General features: G+C 24.4%; 1 protein-coding gene across 1 annotated transcript in view; it reads left to right on the forward strand.

Moving 5' to 3' along the window:
- The window catches only part of LOC127289381 (adenylate kinase isoenzyme 5), a 43,699-nt gene extending 20,610 nt beyond the window's left edge, over positions 1-23,089 (forward strand). The window contains exons 2-11 of the mRNA XM_051317293.1: positions 287-454; positions 4,138-4,248; positions 7,278-7,420; positions 16,800-16,982; positions 17,168-17,284; positions 17,531-17,702; positions 18,481-18,749; positions 20,267-20,431; positions 20,733-20,994; positions 21,562-23,089. Of these exons, the coding sequence (XP_051173250.1) occupies positions 287-454; positions 4,138-4,248; positions 7,278-7,420; positions 16,800-16,982; positions 17,168-17,284; positions 17,531-17,702; positions 18,481-18,749; positions 20,267-20,431; positions 20,733-20,994; positions 21,562-21,779 (1,808 nt within the window). The 3' untranslated portion in view covers positions 21,780-23,089. The remainder of the gene's footprint in view (positions 1-286; positions 455-4,137; positions 4,249-7,277; positions 7,421-16,799; positions 16,983-17,167; positions 17,285-17,530; positions 17,703-18,480; positions 18,750-20,266; positions 20,432-20,732; positions 20,995-21,561) is intronic.
- The last annotated feature ends 1,330 nt before the right edge of the window (positions 23,090-24,419 follow it).

Below are 24,419 nucleotides of genomic sequence, written 5' to 3' on the forward strand. Positions count from 1 at the left end.
CGCATACTTTACTTTTAAAAATCAGCATTTTTAAATTTTTATTTATCGTTTATATTATAGCATTATTTTTAGAATTAAATTAAATAAAAAACAATTTTATTTTTCGAATAAGAATAAACTAATTTTCATTTTAAATTGAATAAAAAATAGTAATGTATCAATTATTTATATAAAAGTGAATGAATTTTTAGACTTTTTCTAATACATATATGAAACAGAAATATATTAATATAATTGTTCAATTGAAACTTAAGATTTGAATTTTTATTGATAATTTGTGTTACAGATCGAAATAATGGATCAAAGGTGTTCGACGAGGCCGATGCTCGAAGTACAGGAAGATGGCAAGGAGAAGCAGGACTTTTGGCGACACCGCCACATGGAAGTTTTCCCATGCAGAACGTTGGACCAGTTAAATTTGAAGTTCCTACTGTCCCAGTTATTTTTATCCTCGGTATGTTATTAAATATTTTTTGTTTTTTATGGTTACTGAAAGTAATCATAATAATATAAAAATGCATATTAAACAAGGGGTCCTTTATATGTTTATTTCATAAACATTTTGCTTCCTCATTGTGTGAAACAAAAAATTTGATGAATTTCTCCAATTCAATTGATTGATTTAAAAAATTTCGAGTTAAAAACTGTTTTAAATTAATTAAATTTTAATTAATTTTGGGTATAACATATACTTTATATATATATATGAATCGATTTGTTTTAATGCAAAGAATACAATTATTTTATTCATTAACTTGAATTTAAAAAAAAACCCAAAATTTTTTAGCTAAAATATGAATTTTCGATTTTTTAATTTTTATTAATTCCCAAATTTTAAATCAAATTTATACTTTATATATATATATATATCAACCAATTCGTTTCAATGCAGGGAATAAAATTATTTCATATATGAACATGAATTTAAATAAACACAACATTTTTTAGCTAAAATGTGAATTTTTGATTTTTGGAAAAAAGACGATAAAATTTTTTTTTGAAGGTATTTTTAAAAATCCTCTCGTCATTTTTGAGAGATTAATGTGTTAAATAAGCCTACCAAATTTTATCCAAATCCATATTAAAACCTGTTAAAGATATCTTCTAAACAAAAACGATCCACACACACATATACATACATACATCCGGACAATTGATCAGGATCTTATATAACATGTTTCTATATAGAGGAAAATTTGTTTTCACCATTTTTAAAAATTTTATAAACGAAAGGACTACAAAACATCCTCCACGAGGAAGAAAAAATATTATTTTTCTACAATTATAAATTTTGAATTTTTTATTGTTTTGTAGCATAAAAAAATCATAGATTCTTGAACGGGAACGCAATCGTGAACGGAAACGTAAGAATGGGTGAGAGAAGAATAAAGATATTTGCTATACTTCTCTTACACATTCTTACGTTTCCGTTTACGATTGCGTTCCCGTTCAAGAATCTATTCTGCTTAGGCCTTAATCGCTGTGTAAGTATAAATGCGCATGCGTATAGCTGACACATCTTATAATCAGTGTTAACAAAATCCACGTTTCATAAACTTAAATTTTTGCCTGTCCCAATGTTGAATGTCCCATTGTTTAAATTAAGCAATCGCGAGAAATTATTTAAATAAAAATTCTTTGTGAAATCTTAAAATATTTTAAATTATTGGGTCAGTCCACTGACTTTCGTCTTAATAGTGGTTGCGACCAAATTTTAAAAAATCTAGTTTTAATATATATGTGAAACTCGATGATTCCCTGAGTTCATTAACCATAATATTATGGTAAAAATTTTATTCCCTTTAAAAATATTAAATATCAAAAGTAGAAGGTTCACAATGTGATTTTGTAACCTTAAATTTTTCAATTTTTTTAAAAACGCTATTATTAAAAAACTATTAAAAATTTGATGTTGGAACTCACCAAAAACATAAATCACTTTATTCTGCACAGAGGAACGAAAGAATTATTGGAAAAATTTATTATTTTTGGATGATATACGATTTTAAAAAAAAATTTATTTAAATATTCTCAAGATTTTTATTTACTTATAACTTTTTTGTCGGTGCTCCGAAAAAATTGAGGTTTTGCACAAAAATTTTTTATAATATTCTTTACCTTCTATTAAAATCTTACGAAGGTGTTTTGCTTCGTTTTGGATATATTAATTTTCAAAATTTTTTATTTAAAACGGTTAATTAAAAGACTTGAAGTTAACTAACCAAATTCAAACTGCTCCATTTTTTATAAAAATATATTAAAATGTAGCTATTTGAATTTGGTTAGTTAACTTCAAGTCTTTTAATTAACCTTTTTAAAGAAAAAAATTTTGAAAATTAATATCTCCAAAACGAAGCAAAACATCTTCGTAAGATTTTAATAGAAGGTAAAGAATATTATAAATAATCTTTGTGCAAAACCTCAATTTTTTCGGAGCACCGATAAAAAAGTTATAAGTAAATAAAAATCTTGAGAATATTTAAATAAAATTTTTTTAAAAATCGTATATCATCTAAAAATAATAAATTTTTGCAATAATTCTTTCGTTCCTCTGTGCAGAATAAAGTGATTTATGTTTTTGATGAGTTCCAACATCTAATTTTTAATAGTTTTTTAATAATAGCGTTTTTAAAAAAATTGAAAAATTTAAGGTTACAAAATCACGTTGTGAACCTCCTACTTTTGATATTTAATATTTTTAAGGAAGTTCTCTTGCAAACAGAAATGACGAAGAGTTAATTATCAAACTTGATAAACTGATAGATAATGGTTTAAAGAAGATGTAGTTAAATTTTTAGAGGTCTAGGTGGATTTTGACAAAAGATATAAATAATTTTCTCTTTTCACATTTAACACGGGTTCTTATGGGAAATTGAATTTTTTGGTTTGAAATCTCAAATTGTGAAAAATCTGACGAAAAGATATTACTGGAACTTTATATACATAAAGTTTAATAGCCAATGTTCACTTACTTTTAATAAAATTGATCAGACCTGGCTTAGGAGACTCACAATTAATTATTTTCTCTAAAAAAACACCGTATTTTGACAATCAGAAATTACTTAGCACAACGCTTGGCAACGTTGCGTCTTGTAGGTTAGGTATAGAAAAAGCGCGAAATTTGAAAGTAATATAAGTAGTATATACATATAATAGTATATTCTTCAAAGATTCATAATAATGAATAATAATTTGAATTTGCTTATAAAAAATTAAGATTTTTAAAATAATAAATTATTATTATTTAACGAAAATAAATCAAACAATAGCAGACGACACGAAACGGAACGGGGGAAATATAATCCAACGTTGCCAAGCGTTGAGCTAGTAATACGTGATACAAATGAAAACTTAAATGGTCATTGATTTGACTGACGTTGGAGGGAGAGAACTTCCTTAAAGGGAATAAAATTTTTACCATAATATTATGGTTAACGAACTCAGGGAATCATCGAGTTTCACATATATTAAAACTAGATTTTTTTAAAATTTGGTCGCAACCACTATTAGACGAAAGTCAGTAGACTAACCCTATTGGATATTATACTTAAAAACATGAGTAAACGAAGTAACAATTACACTTTTTTTAAAACTGTCCTATCTATATAAAAATCAGCATTGTATTTCAAGAAAAAATTTACTCTGGTACGTCAAAAACAGTTTTTTTCAAGTTTCTTTGTAAATAATGAATCAATGTGGCTAAAATTTTTGGAGATAGTGTCCCAGGTGCGAATTTCGGTCGGCCGCCATAGTTGGGCCGACCATTTGGCATGACGGTCGACAGCCACAGTTGGGCCAACCTTATTCGCCCTAGTTGGGCCGACTATGGGATCGTCGGTTGACATGACTTGTGATTTAGCAATATCCCAGTTGGGATATACTTTAAACAAAAAGATGATTAATAAAACTGTGGCAGCCAAAATATTAATAAGAAACCCACTTCTTAATAGTCGGTTAAGTCGGGCCGATGGTCGGTTAAATTTTACATTTAAATTTTGGTCGAGTTTCTTTAAGTAGTTTTTCAGAAAATTAAAGTGTCCTACTGTTTATCACTCTCCCCTATATAAAAATGAAATATATCGTCGAAGTTTTGTCTCCTTATCTTTCCAATAATGATAATGATTTTAAATTTTGTAGGGGGTCCTGGCAGCGGGAAGGTGACACATTGTGATACTTTAATGGCAGAGAGGAAAGGAGTTATTCACATCAATATGACGGATCTGTTGCAGCAATATGTCATAGGAAATAGTAAGTTGAATTTGTACACGGAGAGAAATAGATGGTACGGGGTACTATCTAGATAGTACCAGGTACCATATTTGATCTTACATATACGGACAGCAATCTAGATTCTATCAGTTACTATCCAGATTGTACAATGTTACATCTTGATTGTAGTGGGTAACATAACCATATTTTTTGTAACATCTTTGATAGTACCGAGTAGCATAATGATGGTACCGGATAACATCTACTTTTTACCATCTTACGATTATAAGTTCTTACCATCTATTTCTCTCCGTATATATATATATATATATATGTAAATAAAATTTTTTCTCTATATCCATTATTTAACATTAGAAATATTCAAAAAAATAATTTAGATCACAATTGTTGTAAGATTGAAATTTTTTTAAAAAAGAAAATATTTTTATTAAATTTTTTTCTATACATGTATACCTATATATTTTTGTATAAGGACGATTTCACGTGAAATTTAAGTCGACCTTTTAAATTCGGTTTAATAATTTTTTTTTTGTCCTATTATTTAGAGAAAAAAAGGTATTCGTATTTCTTTGTTTTTTAAAAAGTGACAAATTTTCGAATTATAAATTTTCAAAATTTTTTTTCTTATATATCAGAATAATTTCGATTGTATAGAATTAAAAACATCAATCTAAGATCAGGAAAAATATCATTAAGCAGTAGTGTATAAATATAAAAGTAAAATTCTTTCTTTAATTTTGTGGTTTTGTATGGTCTAAAACAATCCTCATATTATGTGAGAAAAATTTCGGTGCGTAAAGTAAATCTCAGTGCGTAAAGTGAATCACTTTACACACCGTTTTAAAAAGAGCTTCTTTACACACACTTTTTGGTGTGTAAAATTTAACTTTAGAGGTTAGTGTTGCAAAAAAAATTTTTTTTTTATTTTTTTAAAAAAATAGCCATTTTTTATAAACAAATTTTTTTTTTAAATTTAGATACGATTTTTTAAAAAAATTGTTATATTAAAATGTATTTGCAAACAGTAAGATAGTAAGAAGCTTTTACATAAATTTTTAAAGTTTTTTTTGTCAGAATCATTTACTTTTACTCATGGAAAATTAATTTGCAATAAATTTTTACTTGAAAAATTAGAAAAAAATAGAGATAAAAAAATCTTTTATTTAAACAATCTTCTTAAGGTTTCCAAGTACATTTTATAAAAGAAAAAAATAAAAACAAAATCGTATCCAAATTAAATAAAATTAATTTGTTTATTAAAAAAAAGAAATACGTATCTCTTTTTTCTGTAAAGAATAGAAAAAAAGTATAGTAGGTATTAAACCGAATTTAAGAGATCGACTTAAATTTCACATGAAATTGTCTATAAGTAAACATCACTCTGTATATGTGCGAGTAGATAAATGAACAAATCTTCAGTAAAGAATAAATCCATTTTGAAAGGTTTATAGAATCGATTACATATTCAAATCAATAATGATACAGTTATTTTTTCTCACTAGGTATACACATAATATATGCATATGAATCAGTGTGTAAAGACCATACAACAAAATACATAATTTCTAAGAGTATAAAGCCTCGTGTGTATAGACATTTTTATATAAAAGAAAGAAGAATAACATACACTTTCAAGATAGTTGACGTAATGTTATTATTTTTTTCATTAGAAAACATTTTTTTAAAAAAAGTACATTTATTAAGATTTAAAAAATTATTTTAAAGTGTCGCTATAAAATAACGAGTCGGATATTAATTTGAGTTTCTTAGGGTACATCCATAAACTACTTGACATTAAGGGTATGTGGGCGAATGACATTTTTTTGTGGTTTAAAACTTTCTCTGAAATAAAAAATGATTTTGGGTTAAAATTTTGGAAAAATGATTTAGTTTGGTACAAGAAATCTCGCTATTCTTTTCATTTACTATAACTTAACGCGAAAATAATAAAAAATAAAGCAATAAATAGTAAAATAATGTATTTAGTTGTAGTTCATTTATTGGCCACTTGCTCGAATTGGCGCTGTTTACTGGAGCACTGACACACTCAAGCAACGTCTGTGTATACGCCACCATGTTTATTTTCATTTTCGTTTAAAAATTAAACTTTTTAAACATCATTTTTTAATAATTAAACTAAAAATTATGTATTTTTCGGAGAACAGCGAGATTCCTTGTACCCTAATCTATCATCCCTCAAAATTTTAGACTACCAAAACACATTTTTCCATATACTAGGTCACGTGGAAGGTTCCCACATACCCTTAAGGGGGAGGGAGAAAAGATATATAAGAAGAAAAAATGGCGCTAATGAATTGAACAACGTACTATACATGGGTGAATGGGTTAAAATTTCAAAAATGGGTCACAGTTTATGGATGGCCCCTTTCAGGAAAAAACAAAAATAAAATTAATCCCTTCGAACATACCCTAAATTATTCTAATGATACAGCAGGTACAATTATAGGTTACACTATAATTAATAACTTACAAGGGGACCTCACCAACGTGACATAATCGATTTTGATGAAAATTAAAACCATAATAATATTATAACATAGTAGTGGAAGTTCAAAGACCACAATTTAGAAAAAATCCGTATAATTGATGACTCAGGATTAGATTAACGGTAAAAGAGCAGTTGGTAAGGTAACTGACAGCAATTTTTAACGCCTAGGGATCAAATCTTATCTCTCCAATACTTTTTTTTTTAATGTTAAATGTTAAATTTTTTTCATTTTTTAAAAGAATGTAAATATATATATTCACATTCTTGATACACATAACATAGTGGGTCTTTTCACTTGAAAATTAAATTCATATAATATCAAGGTCTATCATTGTTGTAAGTTTCATTAAAATCAATGATATCACGATTTTGATGTACTCCTTTTGTTCGTTTAAACTCTTTTAAAAAAAGAAAAAAAAATGCTAACATTACTTTTCTGTTTTTATCCAAAAAATAATCATAATTTTTTTAGCATTTTAAAATCTGTTACAATTTACAAAGAAAAATAAGCAAAATTTGTTTGATTTTTTTTTCACAGATATGGAAGATTTTGGTTCACTAAGTAGTAAAACTGTCACAGAAGTTCTTATGCTTGAAATGAAAATGTCTCCAGAGGCCAAAACTTTTCTTGTTAGTGGATATCCAAGAAATATGCGCGACATCGTTGAATATTCGGAAAAAGTAAGTTTCTCTTTTCTTTTTCCACACTTAAAGAACCCCGCACAAAATATACAGAAAATGGATCCCTGTCTAATTTTGACTAAACTTTGGGAAATTGTTGTTTTTTTAATCCCAAATAAAAAAGTCTTATGGCAAAATCCAAAAAAAAAAAAATAGACAGATTTTTTTGTTTATTGAGGTTAAAGTTGAAATGAATGTTTGAAAATTGGAATTAAATTCGTAATCATCAGTGACCCTAAAAACCCCTGAGTAATGAGTTTCAGACAATTTGATTTAATTTTTTTGGTTTTACTCTTTTTTTAGTGTTCCCGCTTTTTACATACTGTAAATTTTGAATTTTAACCTTAATTTAAAAAAAAATTCATTCATGTTATTAGTGAAATAAGATATGGTCATTCTGTAGTTTAATGTATCAATTTTTCATTTTTGCATAGAGAAAGAAAGATTTGTATTTTGTATTTAAAAAAAGGTGACCATAAATTAGACAATAATTGCTTACATTTTCGGTTTGTTTACATTTCACAATTTGGACTTGCCAATCTATTCTGCTTCGTCCTTTATAATACTGAAACGAAATTCTCAAACCTCATTAGTAAGTCTACAATCTGACTGATTGTGGGTAATAAAATTAATCAGGACAAATTTACCATGAAATCATGGTCATGAAGTCATGAAATCATGACTTACGTAATTTTATTTTCTGAAGAAGTATTAAATTGAAATTACCGATGTAAAGAGAGTATTGTAGAACAGCCTTAAAAATTTTTAACTGAGTTTGGCATTTAGGGGGTTGCCATTGTCCACACTCGCCATTTGTCATAATTCTCGTCAACTACCGCACCCTACTTTAGTTAAAATTTAGTGACATTTTAGTTAAAATTAAAAGTTACTATAAAGTTAGTTAATTTTCACTAGAGCAGGGTGCACTAGTTGACGAGAATTATGACAAATGGCGTGTAGATAATGAAAAGTTCTCTAATTTTTATTTATCCGATTTATAAGATAACCTAAATGTCATTTTTCATATTTCTTATTCGTTATAAATAAAATGTGTTCTAATTATTACTTATCATAATTTCTTTATTTTCGAATTTAATTCTAACCTAAATATTAAAATCACTAATTGCGTAAATTAAAGTAAATAAAATTTCGTCGAATATGCATTGCAACTAATCTTCATAGCATCAAATTTTTATTTAAAATAAATTTTACCTAATCGAATTTCAATAACTTATAATTTACATTACATCTAATTTTTGATTAATCAAATTTTCGCGCCTCATAATTGTCACGTGTCCGAATCGTTTGTCGTCGAATTATAAAAGTGCGAAAATTTGCAGCTGAATGAGCTTTCTATCTATGACATCTATGTTTAATATTAGTAGAGCCTGTAAAGTAGATTAAGAAATGTATGTAATTTAAAATCTACATTATTGGATATACTAATATTAACCATAAATGACATAGATAGGAAACTCATTCAGCTACAAATTTTTGCACTTTTATAATTCGACGACAAACGATTCGGACACGTGACAATTATGTAGCGGGAAAATTCGATTAAACAAAAATTAGATGTAATGTTAATTATAAGTTATTGAAATTCGATTAGGTAAAATTTATTTTAAATAACAATTTGATATGCTATGAAGATTAGTTAATCAGAGTTTACAAAATTTTGTTTTTATATTGTTATAAAAAAAGTTCAATATATAACAATAATTTTTAAATATACGATAAAAAATGAGAAAACTTAATTTTTTACGTGTTAAATCCACAGCTGCGTGCTAAAATGTGTCTAACGTCAATTGACTTGACTTACATTGTATTTTTAAAAATTTATCAAGAATAAATGAGATGTTCTAGATTTCTTTAATATCGAACAAATTTCCAAATACATACATAGTTTCAGACTAATCATATATATATACGTTTATATATACATATAGGTAGATACATAGTATATATATGGGTGATTCTCCGCGTAGCGCACAACTTAATGTCCATAGTATTTTTTAAAAAATCAATTGCACATATTGCAATAAATCCAATGGGAAAAACTAATTTCTATGTTTACAAACAAAAGCCCATAGTCGTTTTTAATTAAAAGTTTATAATTTTACTTAAAAAGCTGTTTTAAGGTGCCAAAAAGTCATGGTATGACCTGCACGGAAAAAATTAATTCAGTATATTTTACAAAACTGTGACGGAGTAACGGATACAGCTCTTTACGAAACAGAGTTTTGTAAAATGTGATGGATATTTTCGGATAAACTACAGAAATTTCATTGTTTATACTGAATATTTCTTAAGTTTATCCTGAATATTTAGTGACATTTAACAACACTCAGTTTCGTAAAGAACTGTATCCGCTACTCCGTGATAGTTCTGTAAAATCTACTGAATTAATTTTTTCCGTGTGTCCCCAGTACCACTTTTATATAAAAAAATGTTATTTTTAGTAAAATACAGTAATCAATATAAAAACTATTGATAGTTTCATATTGTTTATGTTAGTAGAATTGTGAAAAAAAAATTTTTTTTTTATTTTTTTGGTGTTAATTCTTGTCCCTCGTTTTTGCGTCATGGTCTGGCCTTTTTATAAAATAGCATTTTTTTACATAAAAATAAAATCGAATCTTCACTCACCATTAGTTAAAAGCAACATTAAGCTCTCCTAAGTGAATTACTAAGAGAGAAACTGCTTTCAGAATTAATTTTTTTGTTTTTCACACATTAAAAGCATCAAATGTGCATAGGGAATCACAGAATCGTCATGGTCGGGCCTTCAAATATTTCTCAATAAAATTAATAATTATTTATATTTTATGTCAACTGAAGTGTAGTAGTATTAGTTCAGTGAATATAAATAACATGCATATGAAACAGATTGAAAATTGTTAATTATTGTTACGGCTTTTTCTCCATTGAACGGCGTGTATCACTCGAATGTCTATAAGTGCACATAAAAAATGTGAAGCAAAAAAATTTGTTTTAAACATTGAACTTTAGATAAGTAATAAATAATTACATAAATGTTCATAAATTACCACATAAATTTCCATAAATTACCAAATTAAAAATTTTGAATTGTCGTTCGCGCTATTTATTTTTTTGTAAACTACCGCGAAAATTTCCATAAATTACTGAAATAAAAATTTTTAATAGTCGTTCGCGCTGTATATATTTTTGTAAGTTACCGCGAAAATTTCCATAAATTACCGCGGAAATTTCCGTAAATTACCAAAATTAAAATTTTTAATTGTGATTTATGTTTTACATATTTTTATGAATGTTAGACAAATTTCTATAAATTACCGCATTCCAGCTATTCCAGGGGCCAATGAAAACCTCGCCCTTTTGGTCGCAGGCTGTTCAATTGTGTCATTATTAATCTGTGTAATATTTCTTAAGCAACTGGTGTGTGAAAATAATCTATTGGCATTGATAGGGAGGTCGATCAAAAATTAATTTATGCCAAGGGAAACCAAAGAATATAAGACCACCTCAATCTATATATTCTAGAGAATGACATTTTCAATCAAGTAGAATTTTGATAATGCGCAGGTACAATGGAGTTAGTATATTAATAACATAAATATGGATAATAATAATTATTAATATTATTATTTTTATTATCATTATCATTATTATTAATAATAATGATTATTATAATTAATTTTATTATTATTATTATTATTATTATTATTTATGTTATTATTTATGTGGATTCAATTATATTAATAAATTAAGGTTTTAGATCAATTTTTTTACCACAGTTTATCAATTTATTAATATAATGTAGTAGGGTCAGTCCACTGACTTTCGTCTACTGCCCACATAGCACGACTTCTTGCTGTGAAGTTACTGTAAGGATATCTGTAGGGTTTGTAAGGTTACCGTGTAAGCTTACAGTAAACTTGAGGTCATATCTTAAAACTTCCGCCATTACAGTAAGCTTACACAGTAAGGTCGTGGTAAGTTTACATGGTGAGATTGTGGTAAGCTTACACGGTAAGGTTGTTGTGAGCTTCCCGTAAGGTTACTGTAAGGTTGCTGTAAGGTTACTGTATACATAGAATGTTATTAATAAATAAATTTTATTAATATTTATGCGCAGTAGTTTTCTATGACACATAAGGCTGCGCAGTAAATTTTATTTAACGGTGCATGAAGTACTTTACCAAATATATATAATTTTTTATTAAAAAAAAATTTATAATATAATTATTTTTAATATATTTTCTTATTACTCTATGTTTACAGTAACCTTACAGTAACCTTACAGCAACCTTATGGGAAGCTTACAATAACCTTATCGTGTAAGCATACCACAACCTTACCATGTAAACTTACCATGACCTTACTGTGTAAGCTTACTGTAATGGCGGAAGTTTTAAAATGACCTCAAGTTTACTGTAGGCTTACACGGTAACCTTACAAACCCTGCAGATATCCTTACAGAAACCTCACAGCAAAAAGTCGTACTATGTGGTTGGTGGTTGCGACCAAATTTTTGAAAAATCTAATTTTAATAGGTATATGTAAAACTCGATGATTCCCTGAGTTCATTAACCATAATATTATGATAAAAATTTTATTCCATTTAAAATATTAATTATTAAAAATAGGAGGTTCACGATGTGATTTTGTAACTTTAAAATTTTCAATTTTTTTAAAAAACGCTGTTATTAAAAAAACTATTAACTCACCAAATTTTTACTTTTTGTTTTGTATAAACCTTTTAAGCGTACCTATATATATATATATATGAAATTGAATTGAATGACTCCTTAAACCTGACAAGACATAAAAATTATAATCGATATAGAATATTAAACACGTGTTCAACGTTTGTACCCTCCTCGCGCGCGGTACATCAAGTATCAGTTGGGGGATTGTATATAGTATTGTAAAGGTGAAAATAACGATATATATTAACGAGCAACATATATAGTTATATTTATATGAATATTTGCTCGTCCCGGTGACCTACTTCAATGTTCATTTTGGAAGGGGGACATATATATTTATTATTCTCAAAAATATTAACGATTCCTGTTAACTTATATGAGCGCGTGTACAGGCGGTTCAATGTCTAATTGGCTTCAAGCATAATATATTAAGTATCAAAAAATTAATAGACATTATTTTACCAGCATCATTTTTATATATTTATAATAATTTAAATAATATATTTATATATTTCGAAATAACGTTTAACGCATAATTTTTATTTTTTTTTGAATAATCATTTATTCTAATTTTTAAATAATCGCAAATTACCTTTTAACATAATTTTTATTTTGACGAATGACCATTGGTTAGCAGTTTTAAATGTTCGAATTTTAATTATCTAGATTTTTCATCTAATCACATTTCCATTTACCCAAGAAACACGTAATATATCCTCAATATCAAGGTAATGTTACACGTGAGATTCGTAATATAACGCTGTAATATTACAGTAATCTTACAGTGATCTTAAAATGTCCGCCTCAAGGTAATATTACCGGGAATATTACTGTAATATTAACGGTAATATTACCGGGAATATTACTGTAATATTAACGGTAATATTACAGTAATATTACAGACTGATTTGAGTTATTCATAAAGCATAAAAAACGTAAATATATTATAAGTCAATTTGGCTTGTTGGTAAAACTCTGGACTCGTGTGTTTTGAGTTCGGGGTTCGATTCCCTGGATGGGTAGATATTTTTCGTAAAGAAATGTTCCCATAATATTACTGTAATATTACCTTAATATTACGGTATAATATTACTGTAATATTACCTTAATATTAGCGCGTAATATTACAGTAACATTACCGGTAATATTACCTTGAGGCGGACATTTTAAGATCACTGTAAGATTACTGTAATATTACAACGTTATATTACGAATCTTACATGTAATATTACCTTGATATTGAGGTTATATTACGTGCTTCTTGGGTATAGTAAAATTTTTATTGCTTCGAAATATTATTTTACATAAATTTCAATTTTCTAAACTTTATTCGTTATATAATGTTATTTTTTTTAAATCCACATAACCTAAAATTCGCTGACACTATTTGCTATTTGACATAATTCACAAAACACAGAAAATTTAAATGTCCTAAATTTTGTTTTACCGATATATATAATTTTTAAAACTCTTTATTGCTTATAATAGTCACTGTACATAAGTTCCCTCTTTTTTGAATTTTCAATTAACATATGATCCAATCAACAGAAATTTCATTTCAACTAAAATATCACGTCTTAGTTTTTAAGCAATTATTTACCATCTATGTGTTTTATATATTTTGATTTAAATTGTCGGTAAAGTAGATAAAGAATTTTTTTGTTTATGTAGAATCTGCATCTTCTTTACCGAAAATTTTAATCAAAATAATATAAAACACATAGATAGTAAATAACTGCTTAAAAACTAAGACGTTATATTTTAGGTGAAATGAAATTTCTGTTGATTGGATCATATCTTATTTGAAAATTCGAAAAAGAGGACAAAATTTAGGACATTTAAATTTTTCTGTGTTTTGTGAATTATGTCAAATAGCAAATAGTGTCAGTGAATTTTAGGTTATGTGGATTTTAAAAAAATAACAATTATAACGAATAAAGTTAAGAAAATTGAAATTTATGTAAAATAATATTTCGAAGCAATAAAAATTCTACGAAATGGAAATGTGATTAGATGAAAAATCTAGATAATTAAAATTCGAACATTTAAAACTGGTAATCAATGGTCTTTCGTCAAAATAAAAATTATGTTAAAAGGTAATTTGATTATTTAAAAATTAGAATAAATGATTATTCGAAAAAAATAAAAATTATATTAAACGTTATTTCGAAATATAAAAATTAGGTGAAATGACATTTCGATAATATAAGAATTTCGATGTCTTGAAAATTATGAAATTGAAATTTAGGGAATAATCATGCGTCCCTAATTTAGAGGAAATTAAAATTATATGTTAAATGGTAATTCGCAAAAGAAATAATTTTCTAATAGGGTCAACCGGGGTAAATCCGAACGCTTTTAGTAAGTTTCAACAATAACATAAGTTTTTTCTTAAAAAAAAAAAATACTTCCTGTATTCTGGTGCATGAAGTTGTTACTTTACTTCCATAAAACAATTTTATGGGGTAGCAAAAATTTTTGATAAATTACAATCGCAGGAAACTTAGCGTTCGTATTTACCTCGATACTTTGCAACTTTCCTAAAATACCGGGGTAAATACGAACGCCACTGTATTTCAGAAAAATCTTAGGGAAAATAAATTTAAAGTATTGCAATTGTTAAACTTATATAAAAACTCAAAAAAATACGATAATAAACCTATTATGTAATAATGCATCATATATAAATACAAAAATCAAACTGGTTAAAAATTAAAATGCATTACACAATTAAAACCTTCAATAACTTTATCAAATCATAACGGATTTTTGCAAAACTTGGTACAGAAAGTATTTTGGAGTGATTGAATGTAAATACAAAAATAAAAGTCAAATTTTTTAAATTCCAAATGTCGGACTTTCCTAAAACTTATTTTTAAAAATGATCAAATTTGCTAACTCCAAATTCGTAATCAGCGACCCTGAAACCCCCCGAGTAACAATTTTCGAGCGAATCCAATGAATTTTTTAATTCTCGTCCGCCATTTTGAATTTTGAAAAACTGACTTCAAATTGGTAATTAGCGACCCCAAAAACCGTAGAATACCAAATTTTATTAAGATCCTGAAAAACTTTTTTCAACAAACCATTTGGCAAAAAAATTGAAACACTCCTTCGAGAGAACAGAGATTAAGTTTCTGCTTATTAATTACTAACGAGGATACGTATAGAAAGAAAAACTTTTTTCTATGTACTTTTATAATGTTAAAATAATAGTGTAATGAAATAAAAACAATTTTGTGTGGCTCTGATGTAAAAAAAAATTATTGAAAATACCGTTCGGATTTACCCCGGTTTTCCAATTTTCCTGGGTAAATACGAACGGTTTGATATTATTAATAAAATTTTACAGAAGGCAAAAATCAAAAATAGTTTCTGTTCTAGTATTCATAACAAACAATTATAAATAATAAAATAAATTTTTAGCTTCTTTTTCTTCAAATACGAGACAAAATACTGAAAGAGTGTCATCTTTGATTTTTAATCTTTTTTGCAATACTCGTTATCTTTGTTTATGCTGTTGCTAATTAACAAACGAAAAATAGGATAATACTTAGAATCTCTTGAAGAGGATCTGAGGTAAAAATTCTCATATCGAACTTATTTTTAAAAATTTTAATTAAGCTGAAATAATTAGCGTTCGGATTTACCCCGGCTGACCCTATTAAAAATGTGTTAAAATTAAAATTCGGAAAAATAATAATTAGAAAATTTACAAATTATGTGAAATTGGAATTCGGTAAAATGAAAATTATATAAAATAGCAAATCGTAACTTTTAAAAATAGAAGAAATTGAAATTTGATAAATTATACATTTTAGAACAAATAATTGTTCGAAAAAATATTTATTATACAAAATGGTAATTCGAAGAAAAAAAAATTATAAGAAATGATAATTATGTAAAATCAAAAATAGTATAAACTTTTTTTGGAAAAATAAAAATTACAAAAAATACTAATTCGCTACAATAATATAATTATGAGAAATGATTATTCGATAAATTGGAAATTATAAAAAAATGTTCTCTCGAAGTTAAAAAATTCTGTCAAATAATAATTCGAAACTATTTTTATTATATAATCTGACGATTCGAATTGAAAAAATTATAGTCAATTCCTTTTAGATAAAACAATTTTCGAGAAAATAAAAATTCGAAAAAACAAATTTGGGGTTTAATCATGCGTCTCTTTTAATTATGAAAGAATTAATTTTTTTTTCGCTTATAAATTAATAATTTGTATTATTAAGCACACACTAATTAGAATTCTAGTAGAACTATATAATTTACCGTCAATAACCGGGGCTACTATACTAAAAAACGCTATCATCAACATTTTTTTATACAGAGCTTTAACTATAATATGAAAAACTATATGAAAAAAATATATCAATATTTTTGAAAATAGTCAATATAATATTTTTATCTTAGGTAAAATTTTCAATAGAAAATTTTGAAGGAGAAAATGTTGTATACTGAATAGTTTATTATCAAAATTTTAATAGAAAATCTGATAAAAGAGCAATTTTTCCTTAAGTTTTAGAAAAAATTTCCTCTTAAACGAAAAAATATGAATTTGCCCAATATACATGATCCAGAACTCCGTACGGAATTATTGTTATTTTTATAAATTAGATATTTATTATTTATAAACTTATTAATTTAATAAATTTCTAATTTTACAGATTCAAATTGTTAATGGCGTTATTCTCATCTCGTGGAAGCAAGAGGTTCTTGAAAGGCAAATTGATTTTGGTGCAAAATTGGGCCACATTGTTCTTGGTTTAGCAAGAATGGAATTGAAAAATTTTTACCGAAGCGTCATGCCAGTTGCGGAATATTTCGATCAAAATGGAATGTTAATGGAGGTATTTGCTTTTTTTTTTAGAAAAAAATATATTTTTGATTAATAAAAAAAAAAACTAATACTCCATGAAATTTCTGTTATAACATTTTTTTATTGTAACAAAATTAATGTTAAAAATGTAAATAATTATAAAATTAATTTATTATTTAAAGTTTTAAAAAAATAATTTCATTGAATTTTTGATAGATCGATGGAGAACGTGATCCAAATGAAGTTTATATAGATTTTCGAGATGCCGTTTTGAGAATTCTTGGAATGTCCTCAGATGAAGATAATCAAAATCCTCGTGCAATGCAAGCCGAAGTAATAAATAATTTAGTTACATAAAAAATAAACCCAAAAAGTGAAATTAATAAACTATACAGTCTGATTAATTATTTATTCAATAAGTAGAATTAATTAATTGTTTATTTCATTAATACAAACAAAAAATATTAATTATTTTACTTTTGATTTTTCTTCAGTATATGCGAATATTAGAAATTTAGATAAAATGTAAAAAAAAAATTGAGAAATAATTTTTTTTAACGTTCCGCTTTTGTTTATCAGGTGGAAGTTGAAAGAACAGATGATGATCCATATGAACCAACTGCACCTTCTGAAGAACAAAATGAATTAGATCCAAATGAAACGCCTGCATCTCCAGTGTTACCGATTATTAAACCAGCGAAAACAGCAAACCATCAGCGAAAAGGTCTTCCTGCTTTTATTTGGGTTATTGGTGAGTAAATTTTTTTTTATTGCATTGTTAATTTATTTTCATTTGTTAAGTAATTTATATAATTATAAAATTTTTATTTAAATATATTTTTAATATTTGTAATTTAATTAAGATTATTTTTCAATTGTTGTATATTAATTGAAATTAGATTATTTTCTCAATTAAATTTTCAACAAATTACAAATACAATTTTATTTTGAACATAATAAATAATAAATAATAAATAAAAATATTTAAAAAATTAATTATAAATTAAATATATAAACAAAATATTTATACATTATTCTTTCAAATTAAAAATTCAATCATCTAAAAAAATAAATTCATTAAATATTCAATCATATTTAGCAATTAGAATTTTTGTAATTTAATTTGAAAAATTCAATTCTCAAATTTGAATTCTTTGGTAAAATTCAATTCTTGTAAAATTAATTATCTATTGTTAATTATTTTTTGTAAAATTGTTTTATATTAAATTATTTTGGGAATTTAATTACATTGATTTAGAGATTTTTCGTCTACAAGAATTGTACTTTTTTGATTATTTTATATATTTTTCTAAATTTTAACTTTAATTCTCTACTTTTTTTTTTAAATTTCCTACAAAGTTTTTTAAATAAAAATTCGGATTACTATATAAATTTCAATGAACTAAAAAATGTTCATTGAAGTTATATTTTAAAAGTACATAGAGTTTTTGGTAAAAATTTTAATTTTACCAAAAAAAAAAAAAAAAAAAAAAAAAAAAAGATTAATTAATGAAATGAAAATATTTCAGGTGGTCCAGGGAGTAATAAAGCAACTTTATGTAATCAAGCACTTCGAAATATGCCAGGATGGGTTCACGTTAGTGTTGGTGATATATTAAGATCAATGACATCAACTAATGTGACGATTCATGATGCAATTATTGCTGGTGAAATGGTCCCACAAGACATTGTCATGCAACTCGTTGAGCAACAAGTACTTTTAAATCGAGATACAGATGGAATTATTCTTAGTGGATTTCCAAGAAATTTTTCCCAAGTCGATGAATTTGAAAATAAGGTATTATTATAATTCTAATATTATAATAATAAACGAGGGTGATTATGATCGTATCATTGCTTCATTATCATCAATAAAAAAAAATTATTTACTATTTAATTCGCGTTTCTAATTATTATATAATTTTAGAAGTTAAAGGAAAAAAAATTACTTTCTATAAAAGAATGAAAAATAGTTATTAATTATAAAAATTTCTTGTTAAATATACTTACATTTCTTATAGATTAAAAAAAAAATTTTCAAAAACAAAAAATATCGATTACCTAATTCTATAATTTTTAATGAAATTTATAGTTTATATAAATCAATCCATTTCGATTCAAGTAATTTAATTTTTGTATTTATTAAAATGTATTTTAAAAAGGGAAACAAATTTAAATAAAAAAAAAAAAAACAGTCTTTTTTGAAGAAAAAAAATGCTCTAAAAAATTTTTTTTCATTATGATTTTTGTAATTAGAGTATTATAAAACAAAAATGTACGTAGTACAAAAAAAACTGTAGGTGGTATTTTTAAAAAAATTCAAAATTTCGGAAATTTAAAATTTTTTTGAAAATATTGAAATAATTGTTTACCCACGACCGTACCAGGCTTAAAATTTTTGTATAATAAAGTAGTTTTTTTTTTTTAAATTTCAAAAAAAAATTTGTAGGATTTAATCTTAAAATTACAAAAAATATAGTAAATTATTTTTCTTGAATTTTCAAAAAGTTCACGTAAAAATACACAATTAAAAAAAAAAAATTTTTAATGTTTCAACCTCAAAATTCTAACCTATCGAAATATTATGCTTTTTAGAAATGTCAATTAATTTTCTAATAATATTGAATATTTAAAAATATAATATTTTACGAAAAATTTTAAAAAAAAACTAGTATAAATCAGTTAATAATTTTTTAAATACCTAGAACTTGAAATTTTAACTTATCTTACAATTTTAATTACTTTTCACTGCCAATTTTGAAAAAAAAAATTTTTTTCATGATTCAAATCAACCAATTGTAAGGATTTTTAAAAATTTTAATTTTTTTAAAAAAATTTTTTAAAGTTTTGTAAAATGGTACAAAATTATTTGTTTCAATTTTTTATCATATATATAGAATATGTTTTTAGATTCTAAAAATATGACGAGAAAAAAAAATTGTCACCTCTAAATAACTTGAATTTTTTATTGCGGTTTCAATTTTACTGTTAATATATACTTTTAAAATTCAACTTCATTTACAATTTCTATTATTTTTTATCGACAATTTTTTTATATACTTTTTTATTGTTCTGAACAATTAATCATATATATATAGATTTTTTAAATTAAAAAATCAATCATAAAAACTTGCCTCAATTAATACTTAAAAAAAAAAAAATCGAAAATGTAATTGCAAAAAAAAAATGCGATTATTTATATATTATAATTGAATTAATTAGAAAAGAAACGTTTATTATATATTTATATAATAAAAGTAGAAATTTCTAATAAAGTGGGATAATAAATTGAAAAATAAAAATTATTCATTGCAGTTTGGCCAGGCGCCTCCATTAGTTTTATTAGATTGCTCCAAATTACAATTTGGTAGGGGTAGATTGGATGGAACAATTCCAGCATTTCGAAGAAGATTGGCGTTGTTTAGGGAAATGACACTTCCTATGCTTAAGAAAATTGATAACAACAAACGACTCACAATGGTAAGAATAAAAAAAAAAAAATATTTTCATTAATCGATATTTAATATTTTCTTCTTTTTTTTCTCTCTCTCTCTCTCTATATATATATATATACTTTTATTATTCATTCTATTTTTTACAGTATCAATTTTTGTGAATTAATTTGAAATAAATTTTTAAATTATTTATTAACTATAATTATTCTAATTAAATTACATAAATATTATAAAATTTAAATAAAAAATTATATAATTTAAATTCTTTGCTTTCTATAGTATAATTATTATTATTATTTTATTAATGGAATTTTTCGATTATTTAGATTGATGGTGACACTGATGTGGAGAATGTTCAGCTCGAATTTGCGAATGCACTTTATCAATTAATGAAATGGGTTCGAAGAAAAGAGGAAAACAGCGCTGATGGAAATAATCAGGATCAAGATTCAGGTGTTCAAAATTCAGAACACCCAAACTCGATGGCCCCCGGTAACATCAACGGGGGCCAAACAATTGAATCATATCAAAATGGAATACAACGGATACCAAATGGAATCGTCAAGCAAATAGAAAATCAATTAAATGGTAAGTTCTTTAAATAAAAGTCAGACAAACGTAAAACTTGCAGACAAAATTACAATTAAATATTCAATTAATTAATATTTATTTATTTCTCCTTAAATTATTTATATTTACTATATATTAATTACAAAAAAAAAAAAAACTACTTGACGAAAAGAATTTATTTAATATTTTCAATTTAAAGGTTTCTTTCTCTAAAGGGGCGCATTATTAACCCAAAAAAAAGAAGTCAGTGATTAGAATTTTCATTTTAAAGAATTTTATTAGAAATATAATTATTTTTTAGACGAATTTTAAATTTAAATCGAATTTGTAATTAAATAAAGTAAATTAAATGACTGTAAAATAAAAATTCGGTAGCTCAAAATTTTGTTGTGTGAAAATTTGTAATAAAAAGAAAATGTGTCAAATTTTAATTCGAAAATTGAAAATTCGGTTAAAAAATAATTATTTAGAATAAAATTCTTTAAAATAAAAATTGTAATTAATGATTTTTATGAGAAATTCATGCACTCTAAAATTATGCGAATTTAATATCTAATATTAAAAAGTGAAAAAATTTTTTTTTAGGTGGTTCCAGTATAGCCAAAGGAGTATTAATCGACGAGCCAATTCTTCAAAATGGTTTATTAAAGAAGAATGGAATTGTGAAAGGACTTCAAAACGGTGGCGTTCATTTATCAAATGGATTTATGCCTGGAAAGAATAAAGTTGCCCCTTTAAATGGAAATAATGCGAATAATGGAAGAGACCCTGTGAGATCGATGTTCAATGAAGTAGACGATTAAAAAAAATCTCACATCTCTCAAAGGTGTTACAATCAAAAAAAAAATTTTCGATCAACTCTAATTTCACAATTTCAATAAAATAGTAATTTACATCAAACATAATAACAGTTTTTTTAATTTGAAATAAAAAAAAAAAAAAATTTCATTTCTCAAATAGTAAATAAAAAATATTTAAATTTCTTCACTTTTAAAAAAACTAGAAATAGAGAAAAATTCTTTTAATCGAAAGAAAAAGTATAGAAAAAAAATATTAATTTTTTATTTATTTATATACAGTAATGTAAATTTCAATTTTTCTACGGGATTGAAATATTGTGAAATTAGAGCAATTTCGAGAATGAAATTGTTTAAAGACTTAAATATTGAGAAAGAAAGTCATATTTTTTTTAACTAGCCAGTATTTTAAATTAGACTTCCAATTTTCGTTTACTTCAATAATTAAAAAATTTTCCAGATTTAAAAAAAATTGTCATCGAAGGGAGTTGCAATTTCAAAAAAAAGAAATCTCTAGTTTTAAAATACGAAAGCTCAATAATTTAAAAAAAAAAAAACGAATCTCAATGTAAAAAAAAAGAAATTTTTTCTAGATGATAAATTTTTTTTTTTTTCATCTAACAACATATGTTATTTATATTTCACTTCATGTATATTTTGTATGAAAGAGAATGTTAAAAAAGAAAAAAGAAAAATATTTTCCACTTTTGTAATCGCACACGTATGTATTTAAGAAAGGCTAAACTGAACAATGCTCACGGCTGTATATTCAAGACTAATGAACTGGAATTATTAGATATTCAATTAATCGAAATCTTATCTAATTTTTTAAATTTATTGAATCAAAAATGTTTTTCACAAAGTAAAATTAATTTAAAAATTTTTCATTAATTTTAATTAATATCAAAAGATACATTTTCAAATTATAATTTTTCTAAATTCTAAATGTCAGAAAAAATTTGAATTGTGACCAAAAAAGAAAAAAAAAAAAAACAATTTCAAGATTTCAATTATTTGAAATTTAACATTTTCAAGTGCATCAAGATTATACATTGCCAGTTAATATTTTATTATTTATAAAAAAAAATAAATAAACCGACAATGTAAATTAATTTAAAAGAAATATTTAAATGAAAACATTATTATCTTATAATTTAGAATTATATGTGCCTAACTTAAGTACTCGTACGTGTATATTATTAGATTAGGAAATTAAATATAAAATACGTTATAAATGTACATTGTTATAATTATAAAAATAGACTGTTTTCTATGAAATACGAATAATTTCGCGAAGAAAATAACTATTGTAAAAAATTTTTTTTTTTTTTTTTTTTTGTTCACGATGACGTGAAAGTTTTACTTTTCTTTAAACATAAATATTCAATGTTAATACAACGTTAAGAATTTTCAAAGTCCATTTTTATTTTAACAAAAAAAAATGTTCATTTTTAATTTGAATTTTAAAAAAATTAAATTTTTGATTCAAATTTGTTTTTTACATATTGAAATATATTGTGAAAGTTAATTTTAAAAATGTGTTGATAAAATTTTCACATTAATAAATTCATATAATATGTGAAATATTTAATTTTTTCTTTTGAAATATTTTAATATTTACCTCTGCATTGTTAATTATTATTTAATGAAAGAAAAATATAGAAAATTAGTTTTTAAGATTAAAGTCAAAATTAACGATCATTAAATGAAAATTTACATATTTCTGATAACGAAATATGAAAATATTTATTTAATTTGAAACGGAAATTTGATAAATTATTTAATAAAAAAGAAATCAATGTAACTTGATTTTTCTTGAAAAATAATGAAATAAAGAAACATAAGTCCGTAGATTTATAAAAAGATGATTCTATTTTTCAGCAATAATATATTTTTATTATAAACGCATATCAAATAATTATAAAAGAAGAAAAAAAATTTATGTTTAACATGAATTTTTTAATTTAATAATTTTAGAAAATTTCTGTTATTATAATTTATATATTCATTATAATATTGTATTATACGTGTTATACTATATTAAATATTTTACATTTATTATAAATCATACAAATTATTATAATTAAGTATTATATAATTATGTCTATATAAAATTAAGTTTATTTTTAATAATATAGTTATTTCATTAATTTAATCATTCGAAATGTTTAAAAAAAAATAGACAGAAATGAAAATGTTTGAAATATAAATAAACAAGAAATAAAAAATTTTTTTTCGTAAAAAAAAAATTTCGAATTAATGAAACAATTATTTATAATTAGAAAATTTTTATTAATTGATGAATTTAATAAACGATCCGCTGGCGGATAATAATATTCAATCAATTTGAAGATAAAAAAGAATTTTTTTTTTAATTTGTATAAATTAATATAAATAATTTACAAATTAATAAATTTATCCTATTAATGAGAAATTAATATTATATTAAAAAAAATTTTGCGAGTGAGAAATACTTTTTCATGAATGATTAATTTTTTATTAAAATATATCGTGTAATTTCTAAAACTTAGTTGATTCAATAATTTATATTATTATAAAAAAATGTGTTTAGACGATATTTTATTTAAATAGTAATGTTAATGTTAAGTTTTTACTCGATGTATTAAACAAGAAAAAATTTATGTA

Source organism: Leptopilina boulardi, unplaced genomic scaffold (genome assembly GCF_019393585.1).
Source record: "Leptopilina boulardi isolate dan_hultmark-lab unplaced genomic scaffold, ZJU_Lbou_2.1 LbouV2_408, whole genome shotgun sequence".
Lineage (NCBI taxonomy): Eukaryota > Metazoa > Arthropoda > Insecta > Hymenoptera > Figitidae > Leptopilina > Leptopilina boulardi.